This window comes from Tupaia chinensis, unplaced genomic scaffold (genome assembly GCF_000334495.1).
Source record: "Tupaia chinensis unplaced genomic scaffold, TupChi_1.0 Scaffold000217_1, whole genome shotgun sequence".
Lineage (NCBI taxonomy): Eukaryota > Metazoa > Chordata > Mammalia > Scandentia > Tupaiidae > Tupaia > Tupaia belangeri.
This window is the reverse complement of record NW_006159692.1, coordinates 8,308,591-8,328,280: the sequence shown is the minus strand read 5'-3', so window position 1 is coordinate 8,328,280 and position 19,690 is coordinate 8,308,591. Positions and strand designations below refer to the sequence as shown.

At 46.9% G+C, this 19,690-nt stretch overlaps 1 protein-coding gene and 1 non-coding gene across 2 annotated transcripts in view; both read right to left on the bottom strand.

The window, feature by feature from the left end:
- Positions 1-9,452: 9,452 nt before the first annotated feature.
- On the bottom strand, positions 9,453-9,616 carry LOC114007711 (U1 spliceosomal RNA). Its single transcript, XR_003549298.1, has one exon. It is a non-coding gene; the product is annotated as a U1 spliceosomal RNA (small nuclear RNA).
- Positions 9,617-10,975: 1,359 nt separating this feature from the next.
- Positions 10,976-19,690, bottom strand: part of TMEM72 (transmembrane protein 72) — a 34,011-nt gene continuing 25,296 nt past the window's right edge. The window contains exons 6-8 of the mRNA XM_014587514.2: positions 18,665-19,012; positions 11,208-11,326; positions 10,976-11,089 (exon numbers count right to left, since the gene is read on the bottom strand). Coding sequence (XP_014443000.2) covers positions 10,976-11,089; positions 11,208-11,326; positions 18,665-19,012 — 581 coding nt within the window. The remainder of the gene's footprint in view (positions 11,090-11,207; positions 11,327-18,664; positions 19,013-19,690) is intronic.

Here is a 19,690-nt window from a genome sequence, read left to right as displayed (position 1 = left end):
ACCTCGCAAGTGTCCGCAAGCCCGGCGGTTCCTTTGCGGTGGCGGGGAAGATTTCGGGCGCCCGGTTGGCTGAGTGTCCCCGGGGTGCCGCTCTGCATGCTGTGGGCCTCCTGAGTTCTAGTCCTTTAAGGGCACGGGACCTGCGGATAAAGCGGGGCCGACTCGGCTCTCAAAGTCCGGCCTCCGGACTAAAGCAGAGGACCCTGGGGTAAAGCAGACCCTTGGGTTTCCAACAAAGGCAGCCGCGCAGGCTGCAATTACTATGTGTGTCTGGGAGCGGTCGGAGGCCCGTCAGCCAAGCCCGGAGCGATTGTCCTTTATTGCCCAAGGGGCACCTGTGTGCAGTCCGGCAGTTTGCTTGGTGTGGCCTCTTGGGACTCCATACCGTTTAAGGAATCCGATTCGGTGACCAAAAAGAGAAGTTATTCTTCCCTCCCAGTCACCGCCTTCCCGAGGCAGAGAGATCAGAAAACCACAGGCTACTTGGGGAACTCGGAACCCTTCAATGTTTGGGAGTTGGGAGGCGGATCCCGGAAGGGCTTGAGGGAAACGGTTGCAATTTCTGTCTTATTTCACCATTCCAGTCCTGACCTCTGGCCTCTTCTCCTACGCCCCCAACATAAATCATTTTAGTTTCATTCAGTCTGCCTTTCCTAATCTTTCTAGGGTCAACTGGCTATTTTACAGATGGATATGGATCTTCTAGAAAAATGTGTGTGCCCACCTACACAAAAATCAGCCTGGGACTTGAGTCTATGGGCCCCTGGACCGCACTCGGAGGGGCCCTGCTCATCCTGGTTGGGGCTGCTGGACTGGGGGTAAAAGCTGACTTTCTGCCATCTACTTCCATGTGACCTGCCTGTGTCAGACCCCTGGTGACCTGTTTCCCCACCTGCAAAAAGCAAGGGGGCTGAAGATGGCCTGTGCAGGGACCTGCCCACCACACCTTGCTTGGATTCCTGGAGCATGGCCCATCACCTGCCAGCTCAGGTGACCTCCTTTCATGACACATTTGTTTACTCACGCTCAGCTGTCACATCTCAGCAGGGCTGAAGCCAATCACTGGCTGCTCCTGTAAGGTTTTTAAAAACAGTGGGTAAAATGCAACCTATCTGTCAACTTCTGAGCACTAGATCCTCAGAATTCACTGATGCCTGGCAGGAGAAATAAACAGCACCTGGCTGGCACAGTTCCCTGGGCTCCGCACGTGAGTGTGAATCATCCCCTCTGACCTAGTTAGTGCTGTTCCTCAGGCAGTGCCTGGCTGGGAATGATGACTGGGTGTAGGGTAGCAGCAGAGGTGTCTGAGCACCCACTGTGTGTCAGACACTGAGTTAGTGCTTTACATCAGGGACTCCAATTCCCTCAACATCCCTGGGCAGTGTGTGTTTTCACCTGGATTTTGTAAATAAGTTTTTTTTTTTTTTTTTTTTTTTTTTTGCTAGAGGGTATGTAAACTCCCCAGAGAGAGACAGAGAGGGAGGGAAAGTGAGCAAGCGCCTGTCCTCTGCCATGGGGGACAGTCACTTGGCAATCTCTTTCGTCTATTTCTCCTGGGATTTTGGGCACGCATACAGAGGTACCTGGAGTGTTGCTCAAGCTTCTAGTCTGGGACTTGAACTGCTCAGTCAGTCACATGGGTCCGGCTGCCTTAACCACCATGGCACCAGCTGGCCTTACCACTTAGATTTTGCATGGAAAACAGTGTGCATTATTGGGTCCTCAATAACTTTCCTGCCTTCAGAACCAAGGGTCCCCCCCTCTTTAGATTGGAACCACGGCCAGGTCATTTGGTTTACATGCAGTCTCTGCCTCGCCCTCCCAGGCAGCTGGGATTACAGGTGTACGCCACTGTGTGCAGATTTTTAGGGTGGGCTGGGGGTTGAACCTGGGCCTCCCACATGGCCTCAACCCATGGCTCAGCAGTGCTGTACCAGCATGTGCCACTGCGGTCGGGCCGTGTCTTCTTTCAGGTCTGGCCTCCAGCTCACTTCCGGTGAGTGCTGCTAGTCGCCAACTCAGTATTCATTCCCTTCTTTGGAAAAAAGGAAGGAAGAGAGGAGAGGAAGCAGGGAGGAAGAAAAGAAAAAGGGAGGGAGAGGGAGAAACCGACCTATTAGGAGCAGCAGCACGCCTGGTGATGAGGATGAGCTCCTTTTTTCTTTAACCTTGCCAGAGGGCCTGCGTGCTTGCCAGAGGAGAGAGAGGGACAGTGAGAAAGCACCTTCATGGGGGACAGTCATGCCTCAGTTCCTTTTCCTCCATCTCTCCCTCCTTTTGGGATTCTGAGCACATGTGCATACATGCCCAGCATATTTCTGAAGACACTGAGTCTGGAACTTGAACCACGCAGTCAGCCATGTGGGAGCCAGCCACCCTAACCACCATACCACAGGCTGGCCCTGGGCCACTTGTATTTTGCATGCTATCCTTACAACTCAATATGAAATGAGTGAAATTAATTTAGTGGATGATTTGACTAGTACTTGAAAACAGAGAATGTCAACGTACAGCGCGTACACTAAATGCGAAGTGTTCTATGAAGAGTTTGTTTGCATTCTGTTTCAGTTACGTGTATGAGGCTGTGATCTAAAATCTGTTACTCACTGTGGGCCATGGAAAGATGGAAAAAACAGCCTTGACAACCTTTTTCATGGTCTTCCCAACTTCTTTTGAAGCTAGAAGTGGTCATAAAACCCACTTTCTGCTGCAAGTGTGGCTACGGTATGTAGTGTCTGGAGCATTGGCAGCCATTCTGAGATGGTGATTCAACATGTCCACGGGACAGGGCTGGTGAAGCATAAAGATCAGAGGGCTTGGGGTCTTTATTAACATCATGGCGTTTCTGCAACTCCACACTCCTTACCATGGAGAGAAATGAGCCCCTATTTCTTGTTATTAATTATTATTATTCTTTTAAAGTTTTCTATAGGGCACATGTGCTCACCAGAGAGAGATGGGGGAGGAGGGGAGGTGAGAAAACAAGCCGCCAGGTCTGGGACTTGAACTGTGGTTGGCCATGTGGGAGTCCAGCACCTTAACCACCACACCACCTGCTGGCCCCAAAGCCCTATTTCTTTAAGCCAGATGTCTTCTCTGTGAAGGTCCGGATAGTAAATATCTTAAGCGTTGTGGCCGGTGTTACAACTACTCAACTCTGTTGTCCAAAGGGGCAGGGACAGCATGTAAATCAAATGACCTGGCCGCAGTCCCAATCAAACGATCTACAACAACAGGTGGCAGGCCATGTGACCCATGGAGTGCAGTCTGCCAGCCCTGTCCTTGAAAACCTTGTCCTCTTTGTGGCCTCTCTGATCTCCCGATCTCTCTCCCTCCTTCTCTCTGCTCTGGTCACACTGCTGCTGTTCTCACTCACCAGGCTCCTCCTGTCTCCAGGCCTTCCCACCTGCTGTGTCTTCATTCTGGAGGATTCTCCACACAACTACCTGTAGGACTCACTTCTTCGCCTCCTTCAGATGGCCTTCTCTTTGAGGTCTTCCCTGCCCTCTACCTAATGCCCCTTTGTGACCCACACATACTATGGCCTCACACGCTGTATGTCCCTTCTTGAGAGAGGGATACTTTCCTTGGATACTCTGCCTGGAATGTCAGAGTATCTAATCAGCGTTTGATATATGATAGACTTTTTCCTTTTTTGCCATCTGAAGATAAGAAAACAGACTCAGGGATGCTTACTACCCTGAGTATATAATTATATATATGTAATAATTAAGATGACATGTGACTAAAGTGGTAGAACCGGGGCTTGAACTCATAGCCCGGTGTGGCTGTGTCTGTGCCTCTGGGGAGTAAGGGCAGAACAACGGCCACCTTCAGTGAAAGTTCAGGGCTCAGGGTAGCTGAGGTTACACAGTGCTTTCCGTAGACTCCTTGCCCTGGGGTGTCACCCCATGACAGAATTTTGGAACTCCATTAAGGGAGCAGAGTACCCTGCTCATCGTCTGTAGCCCCATTCTTTATAGCATTCCCACAGCAGGAAGTCTTTAGAAAATGTCATTATTTTGTGAGAAGTCTAGACTGACTTGTAAGAGCCGTAAAAAAAATGACGCAGAAACACTCACGATACCACATTTTTAGTAAAGAGCCACAGAAACTAAATTTATGTTTGACTTGCAAGTGGGGGAGCTACACGTAGCCCAAGGGCCTGATAAGCAGCCAGGGCTCCATTGGCTAGGATGGCTACTGAGGCAGGAGGCCCTGGCTCAGCTTCATCTGTGACATCTTGGCCCCTGAGCGCTGCTCAAGGTACTGAGAAATTCCCTTCCGTCCTGAGAAGGCCTGGGAATAATCGCAAATTCTGGGATGTAATTTGGATTTCTGAGTCTGGAGAAATAGGTCTCTGTATTTCAATGTCTGATATGAACAATGAGAACCATTTCCAAGGCCATTCCCTTACAACAGTAAATGGGGCTTCGAGTTAAAATTGCTAATTGATTGCCTACGGTCTTCAATGCATGGCTTTGTACGTTTTTATTTTTCTCTGAACCGTCTCCAGCATATGATTCAGAATAAAGGACATTTTCAAGCAGTTTTTTCAAAAAGTGAGTGTGATTCCAAGTGTACATTCTTTAGAAAATAATTGGATGATTGCACTTAATTGGCAGGAAGGGTTATTTACAGAATGGTGTTTGCACCATTAGCGCTGGTGGGGTCCTTGAGGAATGAGGTCATCCCCCATGATCTTAACATCCAGGAGGCTTTGTGCAGAATTTGCCATCCACTTTGAGGTGACTTCTCAAAACATCTACATACCGCTCCTCCTTCCCCATGTGAAATGGTTTTCATTAACTTCATTTGTTAGCACATAAATAACAACTTCAGGTTAATATCAATATATGGAATCTGCAACCCATACCAGAGGCAGGCTGGAAATGATAATTTATTCCCCAAGTGGACATAAATTCCAATGATATATGCTGTGTGAGTGCCTTCTTATAAAATGCATGCACACACACACACACACACACACACACACACGTGTGCGCACAGGCTTTACATAAGATTTTTCCTTTATGGTTATGTTTTGGAAAAGCTTTTCTATCCCACTCTTTGGAACTAAACACTTGAACACAGAGTTTCCTAGGAGGGAGGGAGCTTGCTTTAAAAGGTGATAGAGCTAAAAATTGCTGCTGAAACTTCCTTTTGGGAAAAACTAACTGCTAGGTTCAAGACCTTTCTCCACTTATTTGCTGAGAAAAGGGTGACTATCTAATCCATGTTGGCTTCAAACATGTGCTAAAGGACACGGATGGCCTAAAAATCTCCGTGATTTTATCTCTGTGTGCAAGAAGCGCACATGGGCCTGTCTGTGGATGAATCAAAAGTTTTCCCTCTTCACCCTCTCCTGCCTATCTTCCTGGTAATGGAAATGTAGGATTTATTTGCTTGGCTACCCAACAGTAGAGATCAGAAGGCTAGGGAACAGATGTCTCCTTACCTCCTTAGGCTCCCCCTGCCTTTGCAAGCCTCCCCCCAGAACCCATGCCATCTCCTTACTGTCTACACCTTACCCATCTTTTCACCTTCCGTTCTGGTTGGTCTCCTGGAGGGCAGAGACAAGGTGGGGCTGCTAGAGAGCTGACCCTTATTACCAGGCATTGTAACAGCTGTGGATTAGCATTTTACAAATGAGACAAACTGGGCCAGTAGATATCGTGCTGGATCCCACACGACAGACTCCATGGTTCAGGTCTTGGCCCTGGAGGCTTGAGAAATATGCCCCAACCCCAAGAGGAGAATGGAGAAGGGAGAGATTCCTCACTTCCATCTCTCTCTGCAAGTGCATGCGCCCTATGGCAAGAATCTAAAAAGAAAAAAAAAAAAAAAGACAAAAATAATTATAGCAATGCAGGCTTCCAAACAAATTCTATTTTCAATATAAGTTTTAGTAATATCAGAAAATAGCTTTAAAAGTTGTTCAATATTTTGCTTTACTTAACAAACAGTTTGCTGGACTCCGGGAAGCTAGGATGAAACAGAACAAAGGCAGGAGGATTTACAGAAAGACAAAGCCTCTCAGAGGTGAAGGCCTTAAGGATTTTCTTCCACAATGAGTCTGGCTTGCTCTGAGCCACAAGCGCTGTGAATAGTGAGATCCTGAGGAGATGCAAGGCTGGGAACGAGCATCCAACCAGGACATTCCATCAAGCCAGGGTATGAAATAGCCAAGCAAGTGGAGACCTCCCAAATGGAAAAGAAAAGGGAGGAGCACACAGGGCTGTCTGTCCAGCTCCTGGACTGTGTATTTCTAAACAGACCATCCTCAGGGCTCTCTGGGAAAACTCTCAGCTAAAGAATGTAGCTGTTTCTGTCAGTCCTCACTATCTCTCCTCCCAAGTATGCAGCTTCCAAAGAATGTGAAACATTCCCAAGGGGGAAGGGACAGGCTGGTCAACAACTAGCCAGACTTGACCTGCTAACCCTATTTCTAAAGGATGCTCCAGTCCCATTGACCTCACCTCCGAGCCTGCCATCAAAGCTACCTCTGTTTAGCCCCCAGCTTGGTGAGGTTGCCCATCCCCAAACTTTGCAGCTACAAACTAAGGACTTGCTTGTTTAAGGAAGGATCAGGCACATAACTGGGAAGCCTTTTGAGTGCTATCTTCATTTGGGAATTGTCTCTGGCTTTTCACCCTGAAAATTCCCTCAGGATAACAAATATGCTATTGACATTACAGCTGGGTCGGAGTGAGACTGACCAAGGTACAAGGGGTTTTAATTTCCTCACCCTTTCTTTCCCTTTGTGGGAAAATGGAATGAAACGATAAAAATGAAATGTAAACTTTATTTTTTAACATAAGCTCCATCAAGTTCAAGATGCATTGAGAGCGTGATGCCAGCGAGGTAGCCTCTCCCTGAGGAACTGAGAGTCCTGGGAGTTTAGCCACGGCAATGCAGTCTTTTAAATATTATTAACAGAAGAAAGATGGGTGCCCTTTAAAGTTTTTATAAGATTAGGAAACAAGGAAAAATCAGAAGGAGCCAAGTCCAGACAAGAAGTGGATGCCTACAGATTTCCAAGTCGCCCTTGTTTGATGAGAGGAATGAACAGGAGCACTGAAATGGCGGGAACTCCTTGGGGAAGCTTTCCTGGTGCTTTTCTGCTAAGGCTTTGGATAAAATTTTGGATAAAATTTTTCAAAACGCTCTTACAATAAGCAGGCGTTATTCTTCTTTAGCTCTTCAGAAAGTCAACAAGGAAAATGCATCCCAAAAAACTTGCCATAACTTTTGCTCTTCACTGGACCACTTTTGCTTTGTTGGGACCACTTCCGCCTCTTGGTAACCATTGCCCAAAGCCCCATTGCTTTGATGGGGCTTCATCTATCCCCCCACTCCCCCCCTCAACTAACTGAGTTTTATTTGTTGCATAATAAGTCACCTAACATTTTTCAGGTTAAAAAAAATACTAAATTTGAGTAAAGATATCACAATATGAATTAGAGCCCAATTTAGCGTTGGGGAGGGAACACAATTCTACTCAATTAGGAAAACATTTTTATAGACCATAGATGAGTTTATTTTTAACACCCATCATGCCATGAATTCATAGGGAATAGGTTCCAGTAGCTCAGGCTTCTTTCCATTGGTTCTCACACAGTGGCTTCTCTGGGTGGAACAGGCTGGCGCTCCAGTTGAAGCCAGGTACCTTTCTCTTTGGCTTCCATTTTCTGGTCATTTTCCTTCACACGCTTTAGGAAACTATCTCTGCTCTTGGAATGCTTAATATGCTCAAGACACACATCATTTCTCTTGGCAAGAATCTTGCCCTTAACTTGTTTGTTCACAGCAATGCCAATAGCATGCTGGGGAACATTGTAGACAGTTTTGCATGGTAACATCTGTGGGGTATTCTTTTTTGAATAGTACCCATTCCCTTGATATCTACAATATCACCTTTCTTGTAGGTTTGCATGTATGTTGACAAAGGAATCACTCCATGCTTTCTAAAAGGCCTAGAGAACATATATCGGGTTCCTCTCCTATTTCCCTTTGTGTTTGTCATTTTGGTTAATTACTGAAAGATGGCAGTTCTGGAAAAAAGGCTGATGGGGCTTCATCTTCAGAATAATACTGGTAAAGTCATGTGATGTCTGCTGATACAATTCTTCAAAGAAATGCTGTGAGATTTTGATCTTACTTATTTAAAATTTTCATTGAAAGCTCTGCTTTTATCTCTAGCTGTTGTGGGTGCAATCGTTTTAGCACCCATTTTAGTCCACTATTGCATTGCAATAGTCTACAAAAATATCTGAGACTGGGTGATTAAAAAGAAGTGCAGATTTATTTGACTCACTGTTTTGGTACCTGGGGAAGTTAAAGGCACAGGGCTGGCTGGCATCATGCTGACCTATGTCACAACATGGCAGACAAGCAGAGAATGGTGGATGTGTGTAGAGAAAGTTTGGTCCGAGTTTTATGTTTGCTTTTCTCTCAATAATTCTTCTTCTTTTATAAACCATCAGGATTCAACAATGAGGGTCACTCCCTAATTACCCAGTCACCAATATCATCCCAAGACCCACTCTTCAATACAATAATGGATCAGGTTTTCACACTCTTAATCTCATTATGATGGCTCAACCCATTTGGGGAGACGCTAAATTGGGCAATGCAGGCAGCATGTCTATGGTGCAGTCTTGAGGCACAATTACTTCTTCAGGAAACTAATCTTTGCTCTTCAGGCCTTCAGCTGATTGGATAAGGCCCAACCACATTATAAGAAGTAATCTTTATTACTCGAAGTCTACTAACTTATATGTTAATCTCATTTAAGAAAATAGGTTTGTAGCAGATCAGTTAAGGGTTAGCAGGACCACAGCCATATTAAAATTAAGAGTAGCCTGTAAAGAGAACAATCTGACTGAATACTAAGTCATAGGGGAGATACATGTGAAGAATGGTCAGATGAGAAACCAGGAAAAGGTATTTGAAGGATTCAGGATAATTAGGAGAAAGCGATTGATGCCGACTGCAGAGAGGAATGATTTACATGTGCTTGTATCTTGTCCCTATACATACTGAGAACATGTTGAGATTTTTGAGACTGTTTGATGGGCTTTTTGACTGTCTCCCTGTAACTGGTTACAGATTAAGCTTCTTTCCTCTCTTGCTTTCACCCTTGTTTCATTGACCATGAGAACCAGTCAGAGTTAGATTAGCTGGTAACACCTTCACAGCAATGTCTAGAATGATGTTTGGTCAAAGAATGGCACCATAGGCTAGCCAAATCGATACATAAAATTAATTATCATGACCAGTAGTTGCAGAGTATTTGACCAATGACACACACTCTCTCATGTCCCTATTAAAACAGACTCTGGCAGAGTATGCTTCGATACCAGGGTATTCTGGGACTCCTTGGGAGATAAGAGAACCTCTTTTTCCTGGGATTTTTTTTTCTTTTCATCTTTTTTAAAGAAAAAAACAAACAGGGGAAAGTGTGAATGCAGTCCCCCACTACCACAAATCATGCAGTCGAGTTTCCCACATTTGGGGAAATTACAGGAGTCAGTACATCAGGAGTGCAATGGATAAGGTTTGCCCCAGGAAAACTACCTTCATGACCATGGTCTCTCCCCTACCAGGTAAGCATTTTCCTAGGATTTTTAAGTACCTTTGTAAATTGTGGAAATTTTGAGAAATTTTTGCTTCTCCATTGGCCTGAGCAGTCTACTTTAGGGATTGGCAAACATTTTCTGTAAAGGGCTTAGTAATAAATGTTTTTATTCTTGCGGACCATGACATCTCTCTCACATCTACTCGAGGAAAAGTTGCCATAGACAGTATGTTAATGAATGAGCATGACTGTGTTTTAATAAAACTTTATTTTGAAAATCATGTAGGGGACTGATCTGGTCCATGTGTAAAATGAGAACATGTGATCACATCAAACCTTTTCATTCTGTCAGACTTGGCAACAGGGGTGGATAAGCAACACATGGGTCAGGATACTGTAAGGAATAAAAACCTAAACAAAGGGGATTTTATTATCTCACATAATAAAAAGCCCCAAGAACAGGTAGTTTCAGGGTTGGTTAATTCAGTGCCTCTAAGTCATCTTAAGGATCCAAGTTCTTTCCATCTTTGATTTTTAAAAATTTTTTCAAGAGACTTTTGATGTAGGGCACATGTCCTTGCTGGAGAGAGAGAGAGAGAGACAGAGAGACAGAAAGCAGAAATCCCTCTGGGGGTGTAGCCATGCCACAGTCCCTTCTTTTTTCCATTCTCATCTCAGGATCTTGGATACACACACACGCTCCTGGCATGAGTTTTAAGTTGGCTGGTCCAGGCTCAAATCGTGGTCCACTATGTAGGAGTCCAGTGATGTAACCATTAGGCCATCTACTGGTCCCCCACCTTTGATCTTTAGCATATTGGTTTAGCTCCCTGAAATTTGAAAATGATTACTATACTTTCCTGCAGACATGCCTACATTCAGTGGAAGGAGAATGGTTTGCTCCAGTGGGGTTCTTGTAGTGTTGAGAAAACCTTCCCTAGAGGCTCCCTAGTAATCTTCCTTCATGTCTCACTGGCCAGAACTAGGTGGAGTGCCCTGCTGAGCATGTACCCACAATGCCTGGCTGGGTGAAGCACATGGCTGGTCAAGGGAAAGAAAGTAGAAGGGCCATGGAAACTCAGGCCCTACCAGCAAGAAGTGGACCAACAATGTCCCCAGGACAAAGCCCACAATGGGCAGAGTCTCTGCAGATAAGGTGGGTCCATTTCAGGGGGCAAGGTCACTTCCTGTGGGTGAGTGAGCTGGGCTTAAAGTCGGAGAGGTTCCAGGAGAGCAGTTCCCCTGTAGAGTGCTGGGCATGAGGAGTGAGGCTCTGGGTTACTAGAAGAGGAGCTGCTAAATGGAGGAAGTGCGACGAGGGGCACAGGCAGTGACCAAGTCTGGAAAAGGAACCTAAAATGCCCTTGGACAAATAACGAGCAGAAGCTGAGGCCCTCACCAGTGGCTGGGGTTGGGGTTAGCCAGCAAGTTCTGCAGCCAGAGAGCAGGGGCCTTGGGGAAGCTGTGTGCTGGCTGGTCTCGCTGCTCACCATCTCTGTATGTCCCAGGCTGGGGTGCAACCAGGAGCAGCAGGAAACCAGGGCCCCTGGAAGGAAATGGAAGGGTTCCCTGGATGTTTATGCTATGTTCTTCGGCATCAAGGGGACATTGCTTAGTTTCTTCTTACCTGCGTGGAAAGGCTGGGATTATTGTCCTGAGCTTGGAGATAGGTGGGAGCCTGGAGGGAGGGCTTGGCCCAGCTTCTAGGCTCTGCTGGAATCCAGCTCCTCTGGATAATCAACCACCCTGGGGAAACCCAAAAGGCGTCAGGCCTCTGGCAGTGTGAGCAGCACAGTGAGGATCACTTGGTGACAGGCATGTCCAGGCTCCCCTCTGGCTCTGCAGGTGTCGGGGTGCAGTTTGTGTAGTGTTCAGAATAGAAATGGCTCTTGGGCATAGGTATGTAGGTGAAACAGTCCCAACCAAAGCAGGAGTTGGTTGGTTAGCCTCATTACACACTAGCTAGTGCTCCCTGCTCTCTTACTTCCTTTATCCTTCTCTGTCAATCATTCCTCTTTCTCCTCTCCCCTACCTGTCCACATTTTTTCCACACCCATCCTCAAAACAAATTAAAAAAAAAAAAAGATAGTTCTAGGTGACTCTGGGGGAAGAGACCTAGTAAGGACCGAACGAGTCTTTCCAAAATTCATATGTTGAAGTCTCAATCCCCAGTGTGATGGTATTAGAAGGTGGGACCTTTGGGAAGTATTTCAGTCCTTTGCATCGAGCCCTCACAAATGATACTAATGTTCCTGTAAGAAGAGACAAGAGCGATTTCTTCTGCCATGTGAGGGCACAGCAAATGAGCGAGGACGTGAACCCATACCAGGATCCTGCCGTGTTGGCCCATGCATCACAGGCTTTTCCATCTCCGGAACTGTGAGAAATAAATGTTGTTTAAGCCACCCACCCGTGGTTTTTGTTATAGCAGCCTGAACTGAACACATAGGACCTTCGAGTCACCTGGTCAAAACTCTCCTCTTTCCAAAAGATGAGGGGAGAGAGGCCCAGAGGAAGAGGCCAAGGCCATCGGGAAGATGAAGTGTACAGCTGGTCTCAGGCTTTGGTCTCCCGACGGCATTAGGAACTGCTGTTCTGGAGCTCAGTTTTAACTGGATGCCAGGTCAAGTTACTCAATTCTCCATGCTGTAGTTTTCCGTCTGTAAATGGGGCTGAGGCATATCCGGCCTCCTGGTCTATGAAGATGAGAGTGGATGGCACCTGCAGCTCCCTGAACGCACGGAGGTCTCGGCTCCTCTGGTTGTTGCTGTCATTGCTGAAACTGCTCTTTGCAGTGTGCTTTCTCCTGCACAAAAGCCTTCCTCGTTATATCTGGAGAATATAGCTGCCCACTGTAGACTCTGATGAACTTGGTGACACTTCTTGGGTCCCAGTGTTGTGCCCGATAAGATTCTAGTCCTGATTTTGAAGTTCAGCTCAATTCCACCTCCCTGGATTTCCTCCTGCCTGAGTTCTTACCTCATAGCACTCTGTTCGCAATATTCTTGTCACCAGTCTGCCTCATGTCAGTCACTCTGTCTGTGGGATTACACGGCATGTCAAACTTACTCCTTCAGCCCCAGCACCTTATATGTTTCCTGACCCACGTGGTGCGTTATTAGCAAATGTTTGCTGATTTCAATAGACTCTTGTTCTTAGTAGACTCTAAGTTTATACTGGTGTTGCTGGTTTCAAAGAAAGGAACATGTTCTCCTCTGGAAAGAGGAACCCGAGACTTGGGGCCTACAGATATCTCACCCTGTTTCCTGGAAGCTAGAAACCGAAGCTATAGTGGGCTGGTGGCACCCTCACCCCCAAGCCATGCGTGGCCTAGACAGAAGTAGCTATTCAGGGACAAAGGCTTGGCCCATTCACTTTGTTTGTTATCTTAACTTTAAAGGGAAATTTGATTTGAGCCTCACAAAGACTCATGGACCATGACGTGGTAATCCTTTGGACGGGCTCTTGCACCTGCCCCAGTGTGCTCCCAGTGCAATCTTCTGGGGTTCTGATGCTCCTTGTCCCCCATCACTGTCCTAAGACTCTACACAAATTTCCCAGGAGCTCATGATATTAAAAAAAAATGCACAATATATCTGTAGACTCAGTGCTGAATTTTCCCCTGGTTTGTTCTAAGTCTGGGGAAATGCTCCCTGTTAGTGTCTACTGCTGGACACCTCTGAGACTGGTAGTTGGCAGGACCCTTAGAGATGGCCTCATCCCTCAAATTACACATGAGGAATGATTCAGGCCTCAAATCTCATCAGAGTCAAGTAGAACCATCCTCTTGGCCTCCTGACTTCCAGCATGGCATTCTTGTTTCTATGTGGCTGTTTCAATCTTGTCATAATGTGAAACTCAGGGCATTAACATTCCACAAAGCTAAAACTTGGCTTCTCAAAAATTTTCTCCTCTCCTGTGTAAAGATCATGACTTAGTTCTTCCTTCTCTGGACAGTGACAAGACATTCTTCCAGGCCAGTCCCATGGGAGAGCCCCATTTCAGCCAACAGAGACAGTACCCCTTTATCTCCTGAGAACACTGCACTCTTTCTCCTCTCTCCAGGCAGTCAAGCAGCTGACTGCCCACCAGCAGACCAGCAGCTGAACCAAGGGCTGTGAGGGGCAGATGACAGCAAGAAAGTTTGAAATTTTGTGCACACAGGGGATGGGGAAAGAGGTTTTTACATTTGTACATACCAAATAGTATGGATCTGTTGAGAGCTCAGTGAGAAGTAGGTTGGGCTAGAACCACAACAGAAGAGGTCAAATTTACTTCTTGAATAAACAAACCATTAGCAAGGTGTGGCTCCAGGCTGAGCTAAAAGTAGTAGGCAGGATTAGCCTACTGGAGTAGGAGAGTAACTTGCAGCCTGCAGAGAGACCTGCATTCCCATGGAGCTGTCCAAGGAGACAGCAAATGATATGGTCTCAGAGCAGCTGTGGGCACCTAGTCTCAGGGAAGGAGCATTCAAGGGTCAGGAGGACCCTGTAAGCACTCCACTTATATCATTGTAGTTAATCCTCACTCGGAGGTGGGTACTAATGTTAGTACTCCATTTCTTCAAGATCATGGAGTGAAAATTAGGAGCAGCATTTCTGGACTCAGAAGTTCAGATGATACTCTTCCTAGCAAAACTTAACTGGAGAAAATTATAAATATCAATCATTTAAATCTCTGGAAATTGTCTTGAGGGCACACAGCAACTGGATAAACATCCATTCAAGGAAATCTACTATACAATATCTGCAAGAACCATAGGGGAGGGTCATTTGATCCATAACCTACTCCCTTACCCACTCTCAGCTCCACTTTATGGAAACTCTCCTGCAGGTGCTTTACTCTGGCAAGTGTGGCCAGGAACTCAGGGATTATTCAATTAAACAAATTGCACTGTGACAACTGGATATCCACCTGAAAAAGAGTTAAGTTAGACTCTGCATGCCATACACAAAATATACCTCATAGTTAATCATAGATTTAAATGTAAAAGCAAAAATTTTAGAAGAAAATATAGGAATTGAGACCAGCAGAGAGTGTAATAGTTACATCCCTAGACTTCCACATAGTTGATCATGGTTCGAGTCCTGGACCTTGTGACTTAAAAACTTATGCTGGGCACATGTGCGCGTGTGTCCAAAATCCTGAGAGGAGAATGGAAGAGAAGGGATTACAGCATGGCCATTCCCCCACCAGCGAGGGGGTGATTTCTCATGTTCTGTCTGTCTGTCTCTCAAGGGAGTGCATGTGCCCAATAGCAAAAATCTGTCTCTCAAAAAAGAATAGGAATAAATGTTCATGACCTTTGATTAGACAATGCTTCTTAGATTTGATTACAAAAGAACAGTAGTAAAAGGGGAAAAAACAGATAATCTGGACTTGACTAAAATGAAATCTTTTGTGCTTCAAAGGACACTATCAAGAATGTGAAAGGTAGGTCACAGAATGGTAGAAAATATTTGCAAATCTCATATCTGACAAGAGTCTAGTATCCAGAATATATTAAAAATGCTTGTAAAATAAAAAGACAAATAACCCAACTAGAAAACATGCAAAGCATTTGAATAGATAGTTCTCAGAGAAGATATTCAAATAGCCACTAATTGCATGAATAGATGCTCAGCACCATTAGTCATCAGAGAAATGCAAATCAGAACCACAATAGATGGATGACTATAATAAAAACAGAAAATAACAAGCGTTGGCAAGGAAGTTGAGAAGTTGGAACCCTCATGCACTATAGCAAGGAATATAAAATAGTGCAGCCCCTTTGGAAAATAGCTTGGCAGTTTCTGAAGTTAAACAAAGAATTACCACATGATCCAGCATTTCTACCTGTGGGTATATACTCAAGAGAATGAAAACATAGGTCCACACGAAGACATGTATGTTAAGATCTATTCATTACAGTTACAAAATGGAAACAACCCAGATGCCCATCGGTAGATGAACGAATAAGCACAATGCATATGTCCACACAATGAGATTTTACTCATCCATGAGCAGAATGAAATAAAGGTACACTCGACAGCATGGTACACTCGACAGCATGGTACACTCAACAGCATGGTACACTCGACAGCATGGTACACTCTACAGCATGGTACACTCTACGGCATGGTACACTCTACAGCATGGTACACTCTACAGCATGGTACACTCTACAGCATGGTACACTCTACGGCATGGTACACTCTACAACATGGTACTCTCTACAGCATGGTACACTCGACAGCATGGTACACTCTACAGCATGGTACACTCTACAGCATGGTACTCTCTACAGCATGGTACACTCTACAGCATGGTACACTCGACAGCATGGTACACTCGACAGCATGGTACACTCGACAGCATGGTACTCTCTACAGCATGGTACACTCTACAGCATGGTACACTCTACAGCATGGTACTCTCTACAGCATGGTACACTCGACAGCATGGTACACTCTACAGCATGGTACACTCTACAACATGGTACTCTCTACAGCATGGTACACTAGACAGCATGGTACACTCGACAGCATGGTACACTCGACAGCATGGTACACTCGACAACATGGTACTCTCTACAGCATGGTACACTCTACAGCATGGTACACTCTACAGCATGGTACTCTCTACAGCATGGTACACTCGACAGCATGGTACACTCGACAGCATGGTACACTCTACAGCATGGTACACTCTACAACATGGTACTCTCTACAGCATGGTACACTAGACAGCATGGTACACTCGACAGCATGGTACACTCGACAGCATGGTACACTCGACAGCATGGTACACTCTACAGCATGGTACTCTCTACAGCATGGTACACTCGACAGCATGGTACACTCTACAGCGTGGATGAACCTCAAAAAATTTCAGGCCAAGTGGATAAAATCATGAGAGAAAACATGTAAGATTCCATTTATATGACTTGTCCAGAATAGGTTAATTTATAAAGATAAAAAATAGATGAGTGGTGCTTAGGGCAGAGCATGGGCGATGGGAGTGCAAATGGGGACCGGGGGCATTTCTTCTTTAGGGTGATGAGATTGCTATGAACTTGTGTGGTGGTGAACTGAGATTATAAATACACTAAAACCCACTGAACTGTACACTTTAAGCTGACTAATGTTATAGAATATGATTTATATCTCACTTAAGATATTTAGGGGAACTTAAAAAGTACTTTGGGCAGATGGGAGAGAGAGAGAAAGAGGGGGAACACACTCTGATCTCTCGGGAACACATCTCATGATTATGGAGCCCACCATAATCTTAGCCGTAGGGTGGTGCTTGTACCCTCCCAGGCTCAGCTTGTCCCCCTGGATTTGAGGAAGGAGCTCTCAGATGTACGCTGGCCTTACCACAGGTGTTTTCTGAAGGCCTTTTCCCTGGAGGCCCCTATGGTCATCGGGATGTGGTGCACTCATAATGTGTGGGATCTGTAGTCTGAGAAGCACCTTCCCTGTGTCCTGGGTTGTGGCTGCTACTCCCTCCTAGTAGCAGAACCCAAACCAGAGAGGCGAAGGGGCTAAGGCCAGTGTTAGGGGAAGGTTGGATGGTCCCCAGCCTGTGCCTTTTCGGTCTCTAGTCATTCTGTCCCACATTGACAGAGTACTCTAGTTTCTGCTGAGAGAGAGAGGCAGGCCACAGCAGGGCCAGCACCTTTCATCCTTATAATACCTGCTTTGTAGGGATGCCAGTGGGTAAGAGTGTGGGTGGAGAGGTCTCTGGCTGAGAACTGGGTGGACATACCTGATGTTCATCTGCTTACTAAAACAGTGTCACTTTCTTGTCCGGTCCATTGATAGGGTAAGGGGTCTGGTTTACTTAATAATCTCATTCCAGCATTTTCCTTTCTTTTTTTTTTTTTTTAAGAGAGAGAGATTTTTGCTTTAGGGTACATATGCTTGCTGGAGAGACAGAGACAAAAAGTGAGAAATTACCCCCTGGCGGGGATGGCCACACTGCAATCTCTTTTCTTCCAGTCTCCTTTTGGGATTTTGGGCACACACTCACATGTGCTCGGTGTGAATTTGAAGCTGTCGAGTCTGGGACTTGAACCATGGTTGGCCATGTGGGAGTCCAGAGATGTAACCATTACACCATCTGCTGGTCCCTTTTTCTTCTTTCTTCTCTCTCTTTTTTTTTGTAGCAGTGTTTTTGAGAGCTCTGCTTTGGCAACCTGGGTAAGATCAAAGCTGCCGCCCAATGCCGCACAGCCCACACACATGCCCCAAACTGACTGTGGTCACTGGGGAGCCTTCGTGTCTCTGCAGCGTGTGACATTACCACTGGCACACCGCACCTCTCAGGCATGTCCGGAGCGCTGCTCTAGCACTGGGGCTCACAGATGCGTTTAGGCTTCTTGTGGCTGGCTACTCAGCTGTGCTGGCTGCTCCTGCGCTGTGAAGGAGTGTGAGGCCGTCTTGTGGCCCATCTACACATGCCATGGCAAGACCCCTGGCTCCTCTGCACGTGGGCTCCTTCCGTGCACAGGAGCCTGCCTGGGAATGAGGCACAGGCCCCGCCTACCTATACTCACACTTCATATTATTCATTCTCCCCTGACTATGGGCTGTCAGATCCCGAGGTTTTTCTTGGGGGCAGCTAAGGAGACAGCTCTCATGTTCTCACCCTCGAGGGGTTAAGGGGGTGTGTCGTCATTGCCTTGAGAGGAGGCCTGCCTCTGCTGATTTGGAACGCCTGCTGTGTGTAGGCCCGGACTGGCATGGTCTACTGGGTTGTTGTTTCCAACACGCACAAAATAACTCGTAGGAGATGTTGAAACATGTGGAAGGTGAGTTTCTCACCTAGACTGTGATGCATGTACTCTAAGGCGTACTCCACAGAGCTCTGGTGTCAGCTGCCTCATGGGGACCCGGAAGCCACGTGGCACTGCCCATGAGGAATGATGGGCTACTCACCCTGATAACAATGTCGTGAGTCAAGGGACACTCTTTAAGGCCAAAGGACACTTTTTAGACATGAAAATCATGCTATAAATCCTTTGCTAAGGAACACCTGGTTCGTTGCCCTGTTCCTTCTGGGCTGACTGTCTCCTCCGTAGCCCCGTGGTAGAAGACTGACCCGCCTGCCCACTTTCCTCCTGCTCCCCGTTTCCCTTTCTCTCCTTCCCATTTTGAGCAAACGTGTTTATCACCTCGCATCCTGTTACCAGGTGTCCTAGCACGGCAGAGCCGCCCCTCTGTACCATGACTTCCCCAGGGAGCTCCCCCGTGATCCTGGCACACAGCACCCCAAGTGCAGGCCCTGCACCCTGCACCCTGGCATTCACCGCTGCCCGCTGGGCTGGGCCCTCTGCATCTTTCAGTTGCATCATCTTCTTGGAATCTTGCAAAAGCCCAAGCTTGGTGGGGATGCAGGGAGCTCTCAGCGATGCTTCTAGAATGAGCTTGGCTCGTTGGGCAGCTTCGCCTACAGTGAGCACAGAGCAGCATTGTGTCCTGTGCTGCTCCGTGACGCCTGCTGCTCAGCCCCTGCCCAGAGCACGCAGAGCATGTGGCTCAATGCCTGGCTGCCCTGACCCCGAGAGCCTGCAGCCTCTCCTCCAGCCCCAGCCATCTTGCTCAGTCAGGACCATGGCCCCGTCCTGCACCTGCTTTGGAGATTGTGCTGCCATGCGTCCCTGTGCCCTCCGAGCGGGGCTCTTGAGTCAGAGGTGGATAGACTATAGGGTAAGGAAGGTCAGGGGCTTCTGCTGGGGCCGACTTCCTCTGCCCCTCTGGGAGCGATGGTCTCTTTCCGCAAGGCACAAGGAGCTCCCACCTGAGGCCAGGAGGAAGGCCTGTGTTGGCTGGAGGTGCCATGAGCCTCATTTTGCCTCCCTCGAGGCCTCTGTAGCACTGCTGGTCTGTCAGACCAGCTGATGGCCCTGCAGGTGCAGGCGGCATGGGGATGTCTGCTCAGCCCTTGAGGGGTTCACTATCTTGTGAAGACTCTGGGCTCCCTGGAGGGCCCGAGGACATCAGGAAACTCCAAGCAGGGTGATTGAACTGTGCATCTCTCTTGCTGAGCATGCCCTGGGGGGAGCAAGCAGCTCAGAACAGGCCAGTGGCTGGGAGGGGAGACAGGAAAAGCGGGGCCCGGGGGGGG